At 56.1% G+C, this 17,852-nt stretch overlaps 1 protein-coding gene across 1 annotated transcript; it reads left to right on the top strand.

Moving 5' to 3' along the window:
* Positions 1–1,386: 1,386 nt before the first annotated feature.
* On the top strand, positions 1,387–15,027 carry MED9 (mediator complex subunit 9; the record flags this gene model as incomplete). The annotated part of the gene is made up of 2 exons (XM_080712900.1): positions 1,387–1,607; positions 14,811–15,027. The coding sequence occupies 2 exons, from the start codon at positions 1,387–1,389 to the stop codon at positions 15,025–15,027; spliced, it is 438 nt and encodes a 145-aa protein (XP_080569026.1).
* Between the last annotated feature and the right edge of the window lie 2,825 nt (positions 15,028–17,852).

Genomic DNA, 17,852 nt, shown 5'->3' with positions numbered 1-17,852 from the left:
CAGCCTCCAACTACTGGGATTACAGCATGACCATCTTGCCGGTCCCGACCATGTATTTGAAGTTAGAACATTGTTTAGGCTCTGCCATGCCTCTGAACTAAATAATATTTACTAATCAATTGAATTATTATTATTATTATGGTACAGGGATTAAACCCAGGAGGGTTCTACTGCTGAGCTACACCCTCAGCTATTTATTGCTTTATTGATTATGGTACTGGGGATTGAATCCAGGGCACTCTATCTCTGAGTTACACTCCCGGTCCTACTTTATTGAGACAGGGTCTCACCAAGTTGCTGCAGCTGGCCTGAACCCTACAATCCTCTGTCTCAGCCTCCCAAGAACTGAGATGAGCAGGTGCACACACCTGTCATCCCAGTACTTGGGAGGCTGAGACAGGAGGATCACAAACTCAGGGTCAACCTCAGCAAGCTCCTGAGGTCCACTGCAACTTACTGAGATTCTGTTTCAAAATAAAAAATAAAATAAAATAAAATAGACCTCCAGGGTGTAGTTTGGAGGTAGAATGCCCCAGGGTTCAATCCCAGTGACACACACACACACAAGGATGACAAGAGTGTGCCCCTGCACCCAGCTCTAAATAAGATTTCAGGGGTAAGGAAACAGACCTAAATGCTTACAGAACTGGTCCAAAGTTTTGTCGCTGTTGTTGTTTTGCGGTACTAGGATGGAACCCAGGGGCATTCTACCTCTGAGCTACACCACCAGCCCTATTTTTTATGCTTCTGTTTTGAAACAAGGTCTCACTGAGATGCAAAGGGCCTAAGTAGCAGAGGATGGCCTCGAACCGCGTCCCTCTGTCTCAGCCTCCCAAATGCTGGGATGACAAGCGTGCGCCACCACGCCCGCCTTGGCCCAAAGGTTTTGATGGCATCTGATGATGTCATCTTTCTTCTAGGATCCAGCATTTATTCCTGGGATGAATCCCCTCCGCCCTGTATTCTAAGCAGGCGCCCTTCAACTTCATACACACGCACCTGAGGCCTGCACGAAGTCGTGTTCGATCTCTAGATTATTTGCTTTTATACTATCTCCGTCATATGAATAGGGAAAAGAACGCCGCTATTTCTGAAATAAATCTCCTATTCCCGACTATTTAATAATTTAGCCATCACGACCCAAGAACCAAATCCAGGCCAGCCCCAGCCCGCCCACCGCTCTTCGCCTAGCAACAGCCTGCCCCGGCCCGGCGCCGTCGCCTGCGCCCCGCCCCGCCCCGGCGCCAGCGCGCATGCTCAGAGCCTTCTCCCGGCCCCGCCCCTCCCGCGCGGGCGGCGCGCGGCAGTGACGTAGCAGCGCGCGACGCTCGCGGCCGGCGGCCTTCCGGGCGCCCAGAGCTTGACTCGCCGGCCGCTCCCCGCGCCATGGCCTCCGCCGGGGTGGCCGCCGGGCGACAGGCCGAGGATGCGCTGCCGCCGCCGGCCGAGCCGCCGCTGCCGGAGACCAAGCCGCCGCCGCCCCAGCCGCCGCCGCCCGCCGCCGCGCCCCAGACGCTGCAGTCGCCCGCGCCGCCGCCGCCGTCCCCCGCGGGCGTGAAGGAGGAGAGCTACTCCTTTTTGCCTCTGGTTCACAACATCATCAAGTGGTGAGGACCGCGCGAGGACGGGTCGGGCCGCCGGGGCGTGGCCGTCACGGCGAGGAGGCCGAGGCCCAGCTGGGGAGGCCGCGTCGGGAGCGGCCAGGCTCCCCCCGCCTCGGTGCTCTCGCCCGTGAAACAGGGGGATCCCGAGCCGGGCGGTGGGCCGCGCCTGCCATCCCAGCAGTGGGAGGCTGAGGCGGGAGGGTCGCAGGGCGAGGCCAGCCTGGGCAACTTAGGGGGACCTGGTTTCCAAAAAGCGTGTGTGTAGATGGATACGCACACCTTACCTGCACAAAGTAAGTGTGTGTGTGTGTGTGTGTGTGTGTGTGTGTGTGTGTGTAGATGGATGCACACACCTTACCTGAGCAACTTAGGGACACCTTGTTTCCAAAAAGTAAGAGAGAGAGAGAGAGAGAGAGAGAGAGAGTGAAGTGTGTCTGTGTATGTAGGTATAGATGGATACACACATCTTACCTGAGCAACTTAGGGACACCCTGTTTCCAAAAAGTAAGAGAGAAAGTAAAAGTGTGTGTGTGTGTGTGTGTGTGTGTGTGTGTGTGTGTGTGTGTGTAGGTAGGTGTAGATGGATACACACAACTTACCTGAGCAACTTAGAGGGATCGTGTTTCTAAAAAGTGTATGTGTGAGGCCGGCGTGGTGGCGCACACTTGTCAACCCAGCATATGGGAGGCTGAGACAGGAGGATCGGGGTTCGCGGACAGCCTCAGCTACTTAGTGAGGCCCTCTGCAACTTAGTGAGACCCGGTTTCAAAATAAAAGAATAAAAATAGTGCTGGGGTATAGCTCGGAGGTAGAATGCCCCAGGGTTCCATCCCCAGTACCACACACGCGCGCGCGCACGCACACGCACACACACACACACACAGAATTTGCCCCAAAATGATTCGATCCCTGCATTTGTTTAATGTATCAGAGGATGCGATTGTCATCCGTTTGGCCAAAGTAGCCTGATCCCCATGTTTGCCTAAATTTTTGTCACTTCCACAAACAGTTGTTTGGGGTAAGGGCAGGGACAGTACTTGAGATGGCCTGAGAGATGTATTATTGTGCAAACATTATAGAGAAGTTTTTTCTCTTTCTTTATTTTCTTTTTGATACTAGGATTGAACCCAAGGGCATTCTGCTTCTGAGCTACACCCTCTAGACCTTTTTTTTTTTTTTTTTTTGTAATAGGGTCTCAGTAAGTTTCAGAAGGCCTCACTAAGTAGGGCTGGCGGCAAACCTACAATCCTCCTGTCTTGGCCTCCCAAGTACTGGGATTACAGGCATGTGCCACCAGGCGTGGGTTGCATTCACTTTTGTAAACCTCGGTGACACAAGCCAGGTGTAGTGGTATATACCTGTAATCCAGTCCTTGGGAGGCTCAGACAGGAAAATAACAGAATCAAGGCTAGCCTGAGCAACGAGGCAAGGCCCTGTTTCAAGATAAAAATAGAGCCGGGCGTGGTGGCGCATGCTTGTCATCCCAGCATTCGGGAGGCTGAGACGGGAGGATCGTGGTTTGCGACAGCCTCAGCTACTTAGTGAGGCCCTCTGCAACTCAGTGAGACCCTGTTTCAAAAAATAAAGAATAAAAAATAGGGCTGGGGGTGTAGCTTGGAGGTCAAATGCCTCTGGGTCCCATCCCCAGACCCACCAAAAAAAAAGAGATAAAAATAAAATAGGGCTGGGAGTATAGCTCAGAGAGAGACCGCCCCTGGGTTCAACCCTCAGGACCAGACACAGGCACACACCAGAGACCTTCGGTGGTACAGGTCGGTCCCGTGACGCGACATCTCGCTGTAATCAGGAAGCTGAGTGAGCTTCGTGCAGCTCTGCTGGCCCGACAGCAGCTACTTTACAGTGAACATTTTGGGGGGAATGTACCAGGGATTAGAACCAGGGGCTTTCTAGCCCTGAGCTACACCTCCAGCCCACGTTTCCACATTCTGATGTCTTGCTGAAGTGGAATTGCCGTTTGCGGCCTGAGCGACTCGAGCGCCGGCAGGCCGCTGCAGGTGGGGAAGGCCCGGATGCGCTTGCGTGTGTGGGTGACCCGATGCTCTTCCTCCACGCTCCCTCCAAGCAGCTGGAACCTTTGCTCTCACATCGGCTCCCCCTTCACCCGGCACGGAAGTGTCCTTGGCTAAGGTGACTCTGCGGCTTGTCCCTAAGCCGTGGCAGCGAAGCAGCCCTTGGCGGCAGCAGTGGCTACGTAGACAGAAGCATGGGCATGGACCCCACAAATGCAGAGCAGTGCTGGATTATAAAGGGGTGCTCCAGGTCAACATAGGTATGCTGGTCTTTAAAAAACACAGAAGCCGGGCGTGGTGGCGCACGCTTGTCATCCCCGCGCTTGGGAGGCGGAGACAGGAGGATCGCACAGGTTCAAAGCCAGCTGTGCGCGCTGGCTTAACAGACCCTGTTTCCAAATAAATAATAATAGTAATAATAATAATAATTTAAAAAACGGTCTGGGAGTGTAGCCCGGAGGTAGAAGGGCTTCCAGGAACCCCAGTACCACCAAAAAAAAAAAAACAAAAAACCACACAGAAGCTTGGCGTGGTGGCGCACTCTTGTCATCCCTGTGCTTGGGAGGCGGAGACAGGAGGATCGCACAGGTTCGAAGCCAGACATGCTGGCTTAAGAGACCCTGTTTCCAAATTAAAAAAATATATAAAATAGGTCTGGGAGTGTAGCCCGGAGGTAGAAGGACTTCCAGGAACCCCAGTACCACCAAAAAAAAAAAAAAAAAAAAAAAAAAAAAAAAAAAAACCACAAAAATGAAAACAAAAAGCTATGATTCGGCCGGGCGTGGTGGTGCACACTTGTAATACCTGCATTTGGGAGGCGGAGACCAGAGGATCACATTTCGTGGACAGCCTCAGCTACTTAGTGAGGCCCTCCACAACTCAGTGAGATCCTGTTTCAAAAATAAAAAGACTAAAAAAATAGGGCTGGGGGTGTAGCTCAGAGGTAGAATGGCCCTGGGTTCCATCCCCAGTACAGAAAAAAAAAAAAAGCTTGGCATTCACAGAGATAGCTCTCAGCGCTCCCTCCCCCCACAGAATATATCTTGAGCCCGAGTAGAGCAGTTTGGGTGTCTGGCCTTCAAGAGGGGCAGCAGAATGTACTCGAAAGAAGAGGGCTTGCAGTCAGCTGGACCTGGGCCGTCGGTGTCGGTGTGCCGATGCCTGCCTTGTCTTGGTGGACACAACCTTCTCAGGCTGTAACTTTCCTATCTCTAATACGTCAGCATGAGCCTCAAACAGTGGGTTCAAATTAGCATGCTGGCTAGGCAGACTTGGGCAGATAACTCAGCATCTCTGAGTCCCAAAAAGAACGGGACAAAAGATGATTGTTACAGCAGATGGCTGAGGGCTAACCCACCTACCGGCTCTGAAGCAGCCGCCTTAGTGGGTTTTTTTGGGAGGTGGGGTACTGGCGGTGGAACCCAGGGGCTTTTCTACCTCCGGGCTATACTCCCAGACCTATTTTATACTTTATTTGGAAACAGGGTCTCACAAAGTTGCTGAGAGCCCCCTCACTCAGTAGCTGAGGCTGGCTTCAAACCTGTGTGATCCTCCTGTCTCAGCCTCCCAAGCACGGGATCCATGCTCCATTACACCTTTGACTTTGGCCTTCCCAGATCTCAGGAACTGGGGGTGAAAGGGGCGCTTAGGTGAGGGGTATTGCTTAGAAGTCCCGGAAGCAGGTGCCGCCGTCCTGCCTACCTGCTTGAGCAGCCCTGTGACCGCCTTTTCCCATCTTGGCAGATGATCAAAAGATGGCTCTTGAGGCGCGTGCCTGTTACTCCAGTACTTGGGAGGCAGAGACAGGAGAATCACAGTTTTGAGGCTAGCCTCGGCAACTCAGCGAGACCCTGTTTCAAACTAAAAAGGGCTGGGGGTATAGCTCAGAGATAGAACACCCCTGTGTTCAATCCCCAGTGCCAAAGGAAAAAAAATACAGGCTGGCTCTCTTTCCCAAGATTTTTTCCTCTGGTAGGAATAAGCCAGAGCATATCTGGATTGGGAGACAGCGGCACAGTGCAGGCGTGGGGAGTGAGGCGCCATAGTGAGACAGGGATTAAGAGAAAGTTCACAGACTGAATAGTGAGCCCCCACCCCGAGGCCTTTCTCTCCAACCCGGCTTCAGCCCAGCAGCCCACGTGAGGTCCCTTCTCCAGGCTGTGTGACCAGCCCAGGAAAAAAGACACCTGGGGACGGCTTTGCTTCCACAAGTGAAAGCCAGGGCACTCTGTTCCGAGAAAGTGGAAAGGTGTCTCCCACGCGAGGCGCTTCCCCCGGGCCTCTTGGCGTTTTACTTAGGAGTACGTGGGCAGCCGAGAAGATGGCCCTGGTGAGAAAGGCTGGACCAGCGAGAGCCGGCTGCCTCCGGCGGGGACAGTCCCCGCGAGAGGACTGTCGCCACAGAGAAAGGCGGGTCGCAGATCTGAGGGAGGAGAGGGGCCGAGGCTCGGGCGGCTGCTTGGTGGCTGCGCATGGCCGGGGTGGCCGGGGCGGGCAGGTCAGGATGAACTGCTGAGCGGGAGGCAGGGGAGGGCAGCACGTCCTGCGGGAGCAGAGCCGGTGGGTGAGGCGGACAGCGGGTGGGTGCAGGCCCGTAGGCTTGGCCAGCGGGCAGGAGGGCCAGGCTCAGGGCGCACAGGGCCTCTCCAGCCCTTGCCCCGCCGCCCGGCCGCCTGCCCTCTGGGGGACACAGGCCGCAGCACCGGCTTCCCGGCAGATCCTTTACTCCTTTGCTCTTGGCTGAGAGCGTTGAGCAAAGAGGTAACATCAAAGTACTGAATACAGCCTTTCCTGTTCTCATAAAGAATTTACATATTATATCCTCTGTTTTTTCTTTCTTTTTTTTTTTTTTTACGGGTCCGGGGATGGAACCCAGGGGCATTTGACCTCCAAGCTCCATCCCCTGCATATTTTTTAATTCTTTCTTTTGACACAGGAGGCTCTTGTGGTTTCTCAGTTTGCCGTGGCCAGCGCTGCCGGGCGGGCGCGCTGTGTCTGAGCAAGCTCCCGCGGGCAGTCCTCAGCAGGGGAACCGCCGGAGCGGAGGGCACGCGCATATTTTCTTTCGTGAGCTGCTGCTCAGTTCAGAGTGCTCTATCATTCTCACCAGCTTCCAAAATCCAGTCCTGTGGACGGGCCGCTTCCGTTCACCTGTAAATCTGTTGATGTAACCGGCCGTGGCTCTGCCAGGTAGCGGGCCCGCGCCAGCACTGGTGCGGGGCGCCGGGCGCGGGGCGGCCTTCCCTCTGCTCTCCCGGCTCGGGCTGCGGTCAGCGCGGAGGCTTTGTCGGTGCCGCCTTGGGCTCTCGGCAGCAGGGCGCTCGTGCAGCGGTGGGCCGCGTGACGCGCGTTTTTGATGACTGCTAGAGTCCAGAGAGAAGTCGCGGCTCGTGTCCCACTCACTGCGCCTGCGGTCCCCACACCGCCGCCGCCACCAGCCAGCTTCACCGTGGCTGACCAAGAGGTCAGAGGTGACGCGCTCGTCTTGGTCTTTTGATTAGCTGTGACAAGCGTCTTTCCATCTGCAGTCCTAGGGCATCTCTCCTTTTCCCTGGAAAGCGCCGTGTTTCTGTCAGGTCCTCCTTTCCCAGCTCTTGTGCAGGAAGGAAGTCCTGTCCTTGTCGGGCGCACTGAGAACCTTCCTTTTCTCCCGTCTTTCATGGTGGTTTGATGGTGGGCTCGTTTCTTTCAGGACGACATCATCTCAGGCAGTTGGAGCTGTTCAGCGTTTCCTTTAAGATTGCTGAGTCTGGCGTGGTGGTACACACTCGGAAACCCAGTACTTGGGAGGCTGAGACAGGAGGACTGCAGGTTTGAGGATAGCCTCAGCAAATGGCGAGACTTTTATCAATGTAGCAAGACTCTGTTTCAAAGTAAATATAAAATAGGGCTGGTGATGTAGCTCAGAGGTAGAATTCTCCTGGATTCAATTCCCAGGGCCATGAAAGAAAAGAAAAAATGTACTTCTGAGTGTGAATCCTGCCTAGAAAGGCCTTACCACTCTAAAATGATGAATATTAGTTCCCTTTCCCCATGATTGATGGCTCCAGTTCTTTCTTTTAATTCTGGATGCTTCCTGGCGGGCGCTGGTGAAGGGTGAAGGCGCACAGCGCCTGCCCGTCGCCCCCTCCTCCCGCCCCGCACAGGGACGGGCGCCTCATCACACACTGAGCTCCCGGGGTGTTCTGGTCCACCTCCGGCCCTTCTGCTCTCCACCCTACGGCTTCGTCCTGACACCCCCAGACCCGTCCGCGCCGGGGCCCCCGCAGGCCCTGAGGTCAGCTCACCTCTGATTGCGGAACGCTGGCCTCGTGCCCACTCATTTGCTCTCAAGCCTATGGGCACGTCTCGTCGGCCAGGCCCACCTTCACTGAGGGAGGGTTAGTACTAACACGGTTGGCACCCCAACACTTGGGAGTCTGAGATGGGGTATCGCAGTGCACAGCCGGCCTCAGCCACTCAGCGAGGCCCAAAGTACAAACGCTCACGTCTGGTCCCTTTGCCTTAAGCTCTCTGGTGCAGTTCATCCTGGGCATGTTGTCAGGTTCGTCTTTCTCTGCTCAGAATTCCCCTATCTCCCTATCCTTCCCCAGATCCTTAGCCCCCAACTCGGGGCCCTCCATGGCACTGCCCACCACCGCCCAGACCCCCACAATGCCCAGAGTGGGCTTGCTGCCCCAAGTGCCCAGGGCAGGGAGAGGCCTCCAGGGAAGGCTGCCTGCCTGCCTGCTTTCCTTTCTTTTTTCAGTACTGGGGATGGAACCCAGGGGCATTCGACCTCTGAGCTACATCCCCAGCCCTATTTTTTATTCTTTATTTTGAAACCGGGTCTCACTGAGTTGCAGAGGGCCTCACTAAGTAGCTGAGGCTGGCTGTGAACCACAATCCTCCGGTCTCAGCCTCCCAAATGGGATCACAAGCGTGTGCCACCACGCCCGGCTTTCTTCCTTTCTTTCTTTTTTTTTTTTTTCAGTCCTGGGGATGGAGTCCAGGGGCATCTTACCTCCGAGCTACACCCCCAGCCCTATTTTTTATTCTTTATTTTGAAACAGGGTCTCACTGAGTTACGGAGGGCCTTACTAAGTAGCTGAGGCTGTCCTCGAACTGCGATCCTCCTGACACAGCCTCCCAAGTGCTGGGATGACAAGCGTGCGCCACCACGCCTGGCTGAAAAACTCCATTTCTGAGCTACAGCAGAAGGTCCCTGCACCCGGGAGCCTGCCTGGACCTCCCCGCTCAGTAGCCTGCCCTGCGTCTCCCCCACGGTTGAATGAATAATTAAAACTCCCCGTTTTTGTTGCTACTGCTGTCGTTACTACTTTTTGGTACTAGGGATGGAACCCGGGGGCATTTTACCTTTGAGGTACACTCCTACCCTTATTTTATTTTTTATTTTGAAACATGGTCTTTCTCAATTGCTGAGACTGGCCTCAGACCCAGGATCCTCCTGTCTCAACCTCACGGATACTGGTATTTATAGGCACGCATCGCTGCACCCCACTTGCTTATGCTATTTTTAAAGAATGAGTTGCCAGGTTTATTGACACAAACCTGTAATTCTAGCTGCCGGGGAGGCTAATGCAGGACAGTCACAGGTTGAAGGCCTGCCGCAATCATTTAGCAAGACCTGTCTCAAAATAAAAAATGAAAAGGCCTGGGGATATAGTTCAGAAGTACAGCGCCCCAGGGCTGAACTCTAAATCAAAAGGGGAGAGAGAGAGAGAGAGAGAGAGAGAGAGAGAGAGAAAGAAAATAAAAGGGGAAAGGAAAAATCCTATGCTTACAAGAAGTATTATAAATACCAACTTGAGGTCTAGAGTATATAAAAGCTCCAATCCCTAGTTCCACACACACAAAAGCTACATTATCAAAGGACACGCTAATAAAGGAGGAATGAAGTGAGGTCTGCAGACCAGGGAAAGCTATAATGTTTTTCCTTCAAACTCACCAGATCTAATCTGAGTCCGGAACGAAGTGTCCCAGCCTAGGAATTCTGAATTGCAGTCGTAACTCGCTCCTGGCCGCCCAGTCGGTCACTCTGGGGATACGGGCACTCCCACAACAGGTTTCAATTAGGTGCTTTACTCTGAGTGCCCTGGGTTGCCAGGGGTGCCGGGCGCCCCTCACCTGGCTCGCTGTGAGGCAGCCCTGGCCTGCAGGTCAGCAAGACCTCAGCGCCCGCTGGGCTTTGATGGGATCGGGCTGTGTTGACCTGCCTCTTCCCACGCAAGGTCTGCTCTGATCCTCCAGCCCTCCCGGCCAGCTGAGGCCTGCATGGGTGTGCAGCTGCAGCCCTGGTGCCGGCCAGTGTGCGGGCTCCGCAGACCACAGTCCCCACCCCAGCAGGGGCCCCCACCCGGAGGGGTGGGCAGGTGCTTGTGGGTGGTACCCGTGGCCCTGCTCCCTTTGACCTCGCCAGGCTGGGTTATGGGGAGGGGGCTCTGGAAGTTGTAAACAACTGGTGTGCAGATGTGGGCTTTTAGATGTAGGTGGGCTAGATGTAGGTGGGTGAGGGGCCTGGGGCCCCAGGGAAGGCGTGGCAGTGGGTCTGCAGGCAGGCGGCTCTGGGAGGTGGAGCCCGCAGGACCCACCCCTGGGAGCTCACCCAGTGGGGTGGGTGTGGGCTCCCCAGAGTCCAGAGACAGTGCTCAGCCTGCTGGAAGGACAGGTGGGGGAGGTGCACTTGGCACCCTAAGAGCAGCGGGTAGCCAGGTCCGGGGCACATAGCTGCAATCTTAGTACTTGGGAGGCTGAGGAAGGAGGATCACAGGTTCAAGGCCAGCCTCAGCAGCCATGAGCCGGGAGTACATGAGCACGTCGCGGGGTGTTTCCTAGAGCAGCATTTTTTTTTAACTTGTTGTAGCAGCACAACCTCTTGTCACCCCTCCCGCAGAAGAATGCTGAGCGCGCACCTCGTAGCCAGGGCCGTGTGGATGCCGGCAGAGCTAGAGCAGGGAGCAGCAGCTCCCGCAGGCCAGGGCGGCGTGGTCCACGCCCGCGTGGAGGTGCGGGGCGGCCTTCAGAGAGGGTGTCCTTGTTGTTTTCATGGCTTTTGTGATGGGCTCTCACTGCGTTGCCCAGGCCGACTCCCAACTGGGAATCCTCCTGCCTCCGCCCCCTGAGTCGCGGGGACTCCAGGGCGGCGCCACTGTGCACTGCTCAGCGCATTTCGGGCACATCTGTCAAATTATATAACTTGTCCGAGAGTTCCCACTGGTCGGAAATTATTTTGCCAAAATTCTTGCACAAGTACATAAAGATGCAGCTTCAGAATGTCTGTTGTTTCCTGATGAGTGGCAGGCATCCCAGGCCGTGTAACCCTGCGCGCTGCGGTCGGAAAGGCAGCCACCGGCGTCAGGTGGAGAAAGCGAGGGGGAGCCGCGCGTCCACACTGCCGGCGCCAGCAGACAGCGCGAGCGCGCACGTGCGGCCGTCTATTGACAGAGCGTCTGCAGCGGGCGAGGGTCACGTGTTGACACACGGCATCTCCGGGGCCGGGATTAAAGGGACTTCCCTTTGTTAAGCCCTCGTGCCTCTCATTTTTAATTTTTGTTTCCCCCTCGAGCACCTATTACTATTTAAAAGAAAAGGAAAAACTGTTTTGGGCCAGTGAAGCCAGTGCTAGCAGGAGAGGAGAGGCAGCGCTGGGGTGCTAGTGCGGGGAGCGCCGCTGCGGCAGGGAGGACCCTCGCTGACGGGTGAAGCTTGGAGGCGGAGGACTCCGGAGCCGGGCCAGATGCCACCCAGAGGGTGAAGAGGCACCGCCCGGGCCTGCTTCTCGCCCGTAGACACACTGCCCGGGCATTCCCGGCTCGTATCTGCGCTAACATGGCCATGCTTAGAAATATAAAAAGAGCCGAGCATGGAGGCACAGGCTTGTAATCCCCGCGCTTGGGAGGCAGAGACAGGAGGATCACGCTTGTTCGGAGCCAGCCTCGCAGGCTTAAGAGATCCTGTTTCCAAATAAAAAATATAAAATGGGTCTGGGAGTGTAGCCCGGTGGGGTAGAAGGATTCCATCCCCAGTAACACCAAAAAAAACAAAAAAATTAAAAAAAGAGAGCCAAGAAAGTCAGGGTGCGTGGTTCTGGAGTGCACCCACCCGCCTGCTCTTTGCTTGCCGTGAGTCTGGGGGCAGCGATGTCCTGTGGCCCGCTGGAGGATGCCCGGGCATCACCCACAGAGGCACGGCCGGTGGGGCCAGAGTGCCCCGACTCTGCCCTCGTTTGAACGACTCCCATCCTTCTTGACCCAGTCTCCTTTTTCTTTCCTTCTAAAGTTGGCCGATGAGTAACGGTGAACACAAAGGCGGCCGCTTGGAGCGCCCCGCTCATTCCCTGGTGTGCGGGCCCGCGCTGTTCTTTGGGCAGGGTACTTCACAGTCATCCTGGCAGCAGGTTCCCCGCGGCTGAGCCAGTTCCTGAATAGCGTGTTTTCCTCGCCCCAGGGCTTCTGTGCTATTTACCGCCTCCAACTAGGGCAGGCGCGGCTGGCGCAGTCCCCTCGGGCAGGTTTTCATATGGCTCCTTATTTCTCTTCTTCTTCTTCTATTTTTATTTTTGTATTTTTGTATTTTTTTGGTGGTGCTGAGGATTGAGCCCAGGGGCATTTCTACCTCGGACCTATACCCCCCAGCCCTGTTTTATCTTTTGTTTTGGAACAGGGTCTCCCTAGGTTGCTGAGAGTCACTGTGACGCCGAGGCTGTCCTCAGACATAAACATGTCTTCCCGTCTCAGCGTTCCAAGTGCTCGGATTACAGGTATATGCCGCCATGATCGGCCATTGCTCCATTGGGGGGGGTGGTCTGGGGATGGAACCCAGGGGCATTCGACCTCCGAGCTACACCCCCTGCCCTATTTTTTATTCTTTATTTTGAAACCGGGTCTCACTGAGTTGCAGAGGGCCTCACTAAGGAGCTGAGGCTGTCCGCGAACCGCGATCCTCCAGTCTCAGCCTCCCGAATGCTGGGATTACAAGCGTGCGCCACCACGCCTGGCTCTGTCTGCTCCTTATTTCTTATCTGAAGACCATATCCTTGCCTAAAAAGTCACTGGCCAGCCGGGCGTGGAGGCGCACGCTTGTAATCCCCGCGCTTGGGAGGCTGAGACAGGAGGATCGCGCAGGTTCAAAGCCAGCCTCAGCTACTTAGTGAGGCTCTCAGCAACTTAGTGAGACCCCGTTTCCAAATAAAATATAAAATAGGTCTGGGAGTATAGCCCGGAGATAGGAAGCCTCTGGGTTCCACCCCCAGTACCGCAAAAAAAAAAAAAAAAAAAAAAAAGTCACTGGCCAAAGAATGGGCACCCCTGCCAGGCCTGGTGGTGCACACCTGTTATCCCAGTACCTGGGAAGCTGCGAGAGGAGGATTGCCAGTTCAGGCCAGTGGCAGCGATTTAACGAGGCCCGCTGCAGCTTAGTGAGACCCTGTTTTTAAGTAAAATAGGGCAGGGAGTGTAGCCCAGAGTTAGAACGACCCTAGGTTCAATCCCCAGAGCTGAGGGAGAGAGGGGAGAACGGGAGGGGGAGGGCAGCCCTGGAGACCGGGTCTCAGGTGCAGCATCTTGGACGTGGCCCACTTTCTGCCATCAGAATTAAATATTCTTTCAGGCCAGGTTAGGTTAGCTGCAAGAATTAGATTACCGTAACTTCCTTCCGCATTTTAATTAATGTGTTTGTTTTTACTGTGTCATTCCACACTCCTGTGGTCTGGGTCTGCTTTTCTTAAAACTGTATTTGAAATTCAAAACCTCCTTGGGACTTAAGTCCCCAACAGCATGTCAGCACACGGCCGTCCGGCGTAGCGCTCCCGGCGTCCAGGTGCTTCCCGTCGAGATCCCTGGGCCTGAGCTGACACTTACAGAATAGAAGCCATCCCCTGGCTGGGCGTGTAGCTTGTGCAGAGCACTTGCGAAGCCCGTGCCAGCACCTGGATTCCATCCCAGGCACTGCAAAAACGACGCAGAAGACCTCCCTCTGCTTTGCTTTCTTCCACACCATTTGCGGTTCTCTGGAATTCTGTTGCCCAGCTCCGGCTCCCGAGTTCAGGGCATTCATTGCATCTCAGGCGTTCCAGTTACCCAGCGACAGCAAGAGCTGCTCGGCCTTTCATTCTCTGGAAGAAACGACTACTTCTCTGCATTCTGCCTGAGTGTAGACGTATTGATAACTAATGCAGGTCTTCAGGGCCGCCCGACCCACAAGGCGTGAGGTGTAGCTGTCAGAACGCCAGGAAACATCGCTCTTCTGTCTGCGTAAGCAGAGAAGTAGTGAATAATCAGCCTGAATTAGCACCATCTGGGTTGAAGTTTCCTACCAGGGACGAATGTTTATTAAAAAACACATGATCATTGAGCCTTCTCTCTCATGCCTCAGTGGCTCCCTTTGAGGACAGCTCACCGAAGCGGCCTTTTGTTTTAGTGTCAAATGTTTGTTTTCCAAAGCTCATCCACCAACCTCTAAAAAAATGTACAGGAGCCGCATTCAGGCCATTTCTTTGATAGTAGGTGTGTGTGGGGGGGTCGTTCTTGTTGGTTTTGAATTTAGTAATGATGGGGCTTGCCGGTCCCGCGCGGCTCGTGAGGTGAAGCGGGGATCTGTCTTCCGAGTGAACCTGACCCCACGGCCCCGCCAGGGAGGAGGAAGCCCGTATCCGCTGGTGGCTTGTAACCCGCTTAAAATTTATGAGCAGTTCTATGGAGATGAGTCCTTACGTTAACAGGTTCAAGCCAGCATCAGAATCTCGTCTAAAATTAGCTCTGGCTGGCTGGCACAGTCTCCTGATTGGCTGGCAATGGCTCCGATTGCACAGAATGTAGTGTGTCTGCAAGTTGGCTCCGGCACTGGCTCGGCGATGCCGGGCCGTGGTCCTCCGTTCGTTCAGCACGCGCTTACGTACGTGTTGGCCCAGCGTTCGTTCTTTGGGCGGACGTTTCTTGGGAATCTGCAGCGTCCGTGCACCAGGATGGGGGATGCAGTGACCAGGCAGACCTGGTCCCCCTGGAGCCGAGGAGGGAGAGCAGGTGTGCTGGTGAGGGGCCTTTTCACGGCCAGAGTCCTGAGTCCTGACAGGGACGGGTGTCAGATACGGTGCACTAGGTGCGCGAGCTTGCACGGTGCCGAGCGGGGAAACCCGGCGTGGATGCAAGGCCTGAGCTAACGGCTGCCCTTGCCCCCACAGCATGGACAAGGACAGCCCCGACGTCCACCAGGACCTGAACGCCCTCAAAGCCAAGTTCCAGGAGATGCGGAAGCTCGTCAGCACCATGCCCGGCATCCACCTGAGCCCCGAGCAGCAGCAGCAGCAGCTGCGCCGCCTGCGGGAGCAGGTGCGGACCAAGAGCGGGCTCCTGCAGAAGTACAAGAGCCTCTGCATGTTCGAGATCCCCAAGGAGTAGGGGCGGCCGCCCCAGGGCCCCGGGACGGCCGGGCCACCCCGGGGCAGCAGGTCTGAAGAGCTGGGGAGGCGCCTCCCGCCCCACACCAGCGCCAGGGACACCTCGCCCCGTCGGCGGCGGTTTGTGAAGAAGCATTGGCATAGAGTTCACTGCACCAGTTAGGCCTGCGCGCACATGGCACAGGTTGGATGAGACTGAAGCAGCCTGGGAGAGCGGAGGTGGTTTCGAAAGGCCAGAGCGGGTGGCCACGCCCCTGAAACAGTTTGATCCTCTGTGTTTGAACAGCTAACGGGACCACGCATCCGTTGGGAAGTGGGCTCCGGGTCCTCCTCCTCCGCCGTCTGACTGGGCGCTGGTGTCTCTCCTGTCACCCCCACGCCCCCTCGGGCTGGAGCAGAGCTGAGCACTGCACACCCGCGGCTCCTCCAGGCACCGAGCGGCCCTCCCCACGCAGGCACAATCAGGTTTCCAGGCGAGCAGACGTGCCCTCCAGTGCCCACTGCCCTGGCGTGAAACATTATTTCCCCTCCGGCCTTCTGGGGGGGACTGTGTGTGGTGCCCTGTGAACATATGGGTTCAGGTTTGTTCGGGCAGCAGTGGGAATGGCCCCTGCAGGGCGCAACTGGCCAGCCCCACTGGTGTCTCCCAGCTGGGCGCTGCCTGTGCCCCCCCCCCTTCCCCCGTCCTGACCTCAGCCAGGCTGGGTGGGAAGCCAGGCTCCACCGGCCCCGGCCCGGCCGCCTCGCTGGCGCACTGCCTCCCGGGAGGCGTGTCTGCGGCGGACACCGGGGCCTGGGACTGTGTCGGGTCGGTGCTTTGGTAAGTGGGTGGTCACCTGTTCGACTGGTTTGGGGACTGTTATTTAACTGAATCAGTTATTTTCTTGAGATTTCACAGTAGCCGGCGGGCCGGTTTTAAGGCTCTGACCAAATACCACGAAACACAAAGCACGTCAAAATCAAGAGCTCCGCGCTCTTTCTGGGGGCTGACCCGGACCAGTGCTCCGCCGGGACTGATCCGAACCTTCTCTGTTTCCAGTGTTCAACCTGTGACATTTTTCAATGTATAATTAAAAGAAGGTCTGTTCCACTCGCAGGCCTCTGAGCGTGTCTGTTTACTTTTGTGGTGCTGGGATCCTGGAGTTTGGACGAAGGAGCGCAGTGGAATGTCTGTCGGATGAGCGAAAGGCGAGTGTCCACTCTGCCTAGACGGCAGATGTTCGGGCCTCTGGTCCTCCCTCTCTTCCAGCATAAAAACCAAATAACACAGCTGGGCGCGGTGGTGCGTGCCCATGGCCCCTGAGTATGTGGGAGGCTGGGACAAGAAGACTAGGTTTAAGGCCAGGCTCGACAACTTAGAGCAACCTCACAAGACTTTAAAATTTAAACCCGTCTGGGGTATAGTCAAGCCCCAGTATCACAAAAATGAAAAACCGTAACACTTCCTTTTGGCATTTGGAAGAACTGGGTCGCGGCAGGGAGCGGCCCTCCCAGGGCCACCTCAGAGCTGCGGGTCCTTGGCTCACCAGGTGGCAGGTACGCCCTGAGTGCTTTTCAGACATCACACTTAATCCCCGCAGAGGGCGTCTGGATCTCTCAGGTGAGGAAGCGGAGGCCTGGCAGGTGTCTGTAGCCTCGAGTTTGTAGTTAGGAGGGGCGGGGGGCGGGGGAAGCTGGGTCACGAGATGCCAACAGGTGGCCCTAATTGCTGGTAGGGCGATAGTGAAGGAGGTGGGGGGTACTGCCCCCCAGGGTGCCTCTGGAAGCTGCAGGGGGCCGGAGGCTCTGGGGGGCTTAACTGTCTCATCACAGCAACCCTGGGGGCAAGCAGCCCGCAGCAGCCTGGCTCACCGGGCTCCGCTCTTTATTGGTAACCGCTTGGCCAGTTTGCATTTCAAGTTTGACCTGTCCTGGGGAAGAAATAATAGGGACTAAGCAGGTGGCGACCAAGCTCGCGAGGACCCCGACGTCCTCCCCTCCCAGTCCTCCCTGCTCGAAGCCCTCCCCCGCTGTGTCCTCCCCGCTCGACATCCTCCCCCGCTGTGTCCTCGGTCTCCAGGAGCTCTGCCACCTGGGCTTTTAGGCGCTCCCTTGCCCTATTGTCAGCAGGGCAGGGCTGTGGTCCAATTCTGGGGAAGGTTTGGCCAGAGGGGCACAGCACCTCCCTCCCCTTTCCTTGCAGGCCCTTTCTAGAAGAAAAGAAAGCCCAATTGTCCATGTTAAATTATTTTATTTTATAATAAAAAACCAACACAACTTTAAAGAGACACACACAACAGTATAAACACCTGGATGAGAGTTTGTTCATGTCCGTGTCCACACCGGAACTACTATTAAAGTGCAAGTTGTTTCGTTTGTCCTTTGTGCAGAAATCACACGTGCACACATGTAAACAAGCCCCTTGGCTGTGGCCTGACCCCGCAGCAGATGGCAACGCGGGGTGGATCGCAGAAAAGATAATGCCCCTTGACCCTCCAACGGCGCCAGGCGGGACCGGCCCTGCCACCAAGTGGCCGGCCAGTCCCAGCCCCACACACTTTCTCAGAAGAAAAGACCTGCCCCTCTGCTGAGCCTCGGCCCCCCAACACCTTGGGGGTGGGGGACCCCAGCAGGGGGCGACCCGAGGCGGGGGGAGTCCCGGTCCTCCCCGTTCTCTTTCCTTCCAGCACAGATGACTGTCCCTTAGCGGAATGGCGCCTCCCCGGTGCGCCGCCCGGGGCTCCTGGGGAGGGAAGACACCAGTCCCCGTGCGCGCACGGGGCTGGCCGGGGCGGCGGATTTGACTCTTCAGCACAAAAAAAGGTCCCGCTCGGCTGGCGGGGGCTC

This window comes from Muscardinus avellanarius, assembly GCF_963383645.1.
Source record: "Muscardinus avellanarius genome assembly, chromosome: 16".
In the NCBI taxonomy this organism is placed as follows: Eukaryota; Metazoa; Chordata; class Mammalia; order Rodentia; family Gliridae; genus Muscardinus; species Muscardinus avellanarius.
Note: the sequence above shows the minus strand (reverse complement) of the source record. Positions and strands in the feature narration are given on the sequence as shown.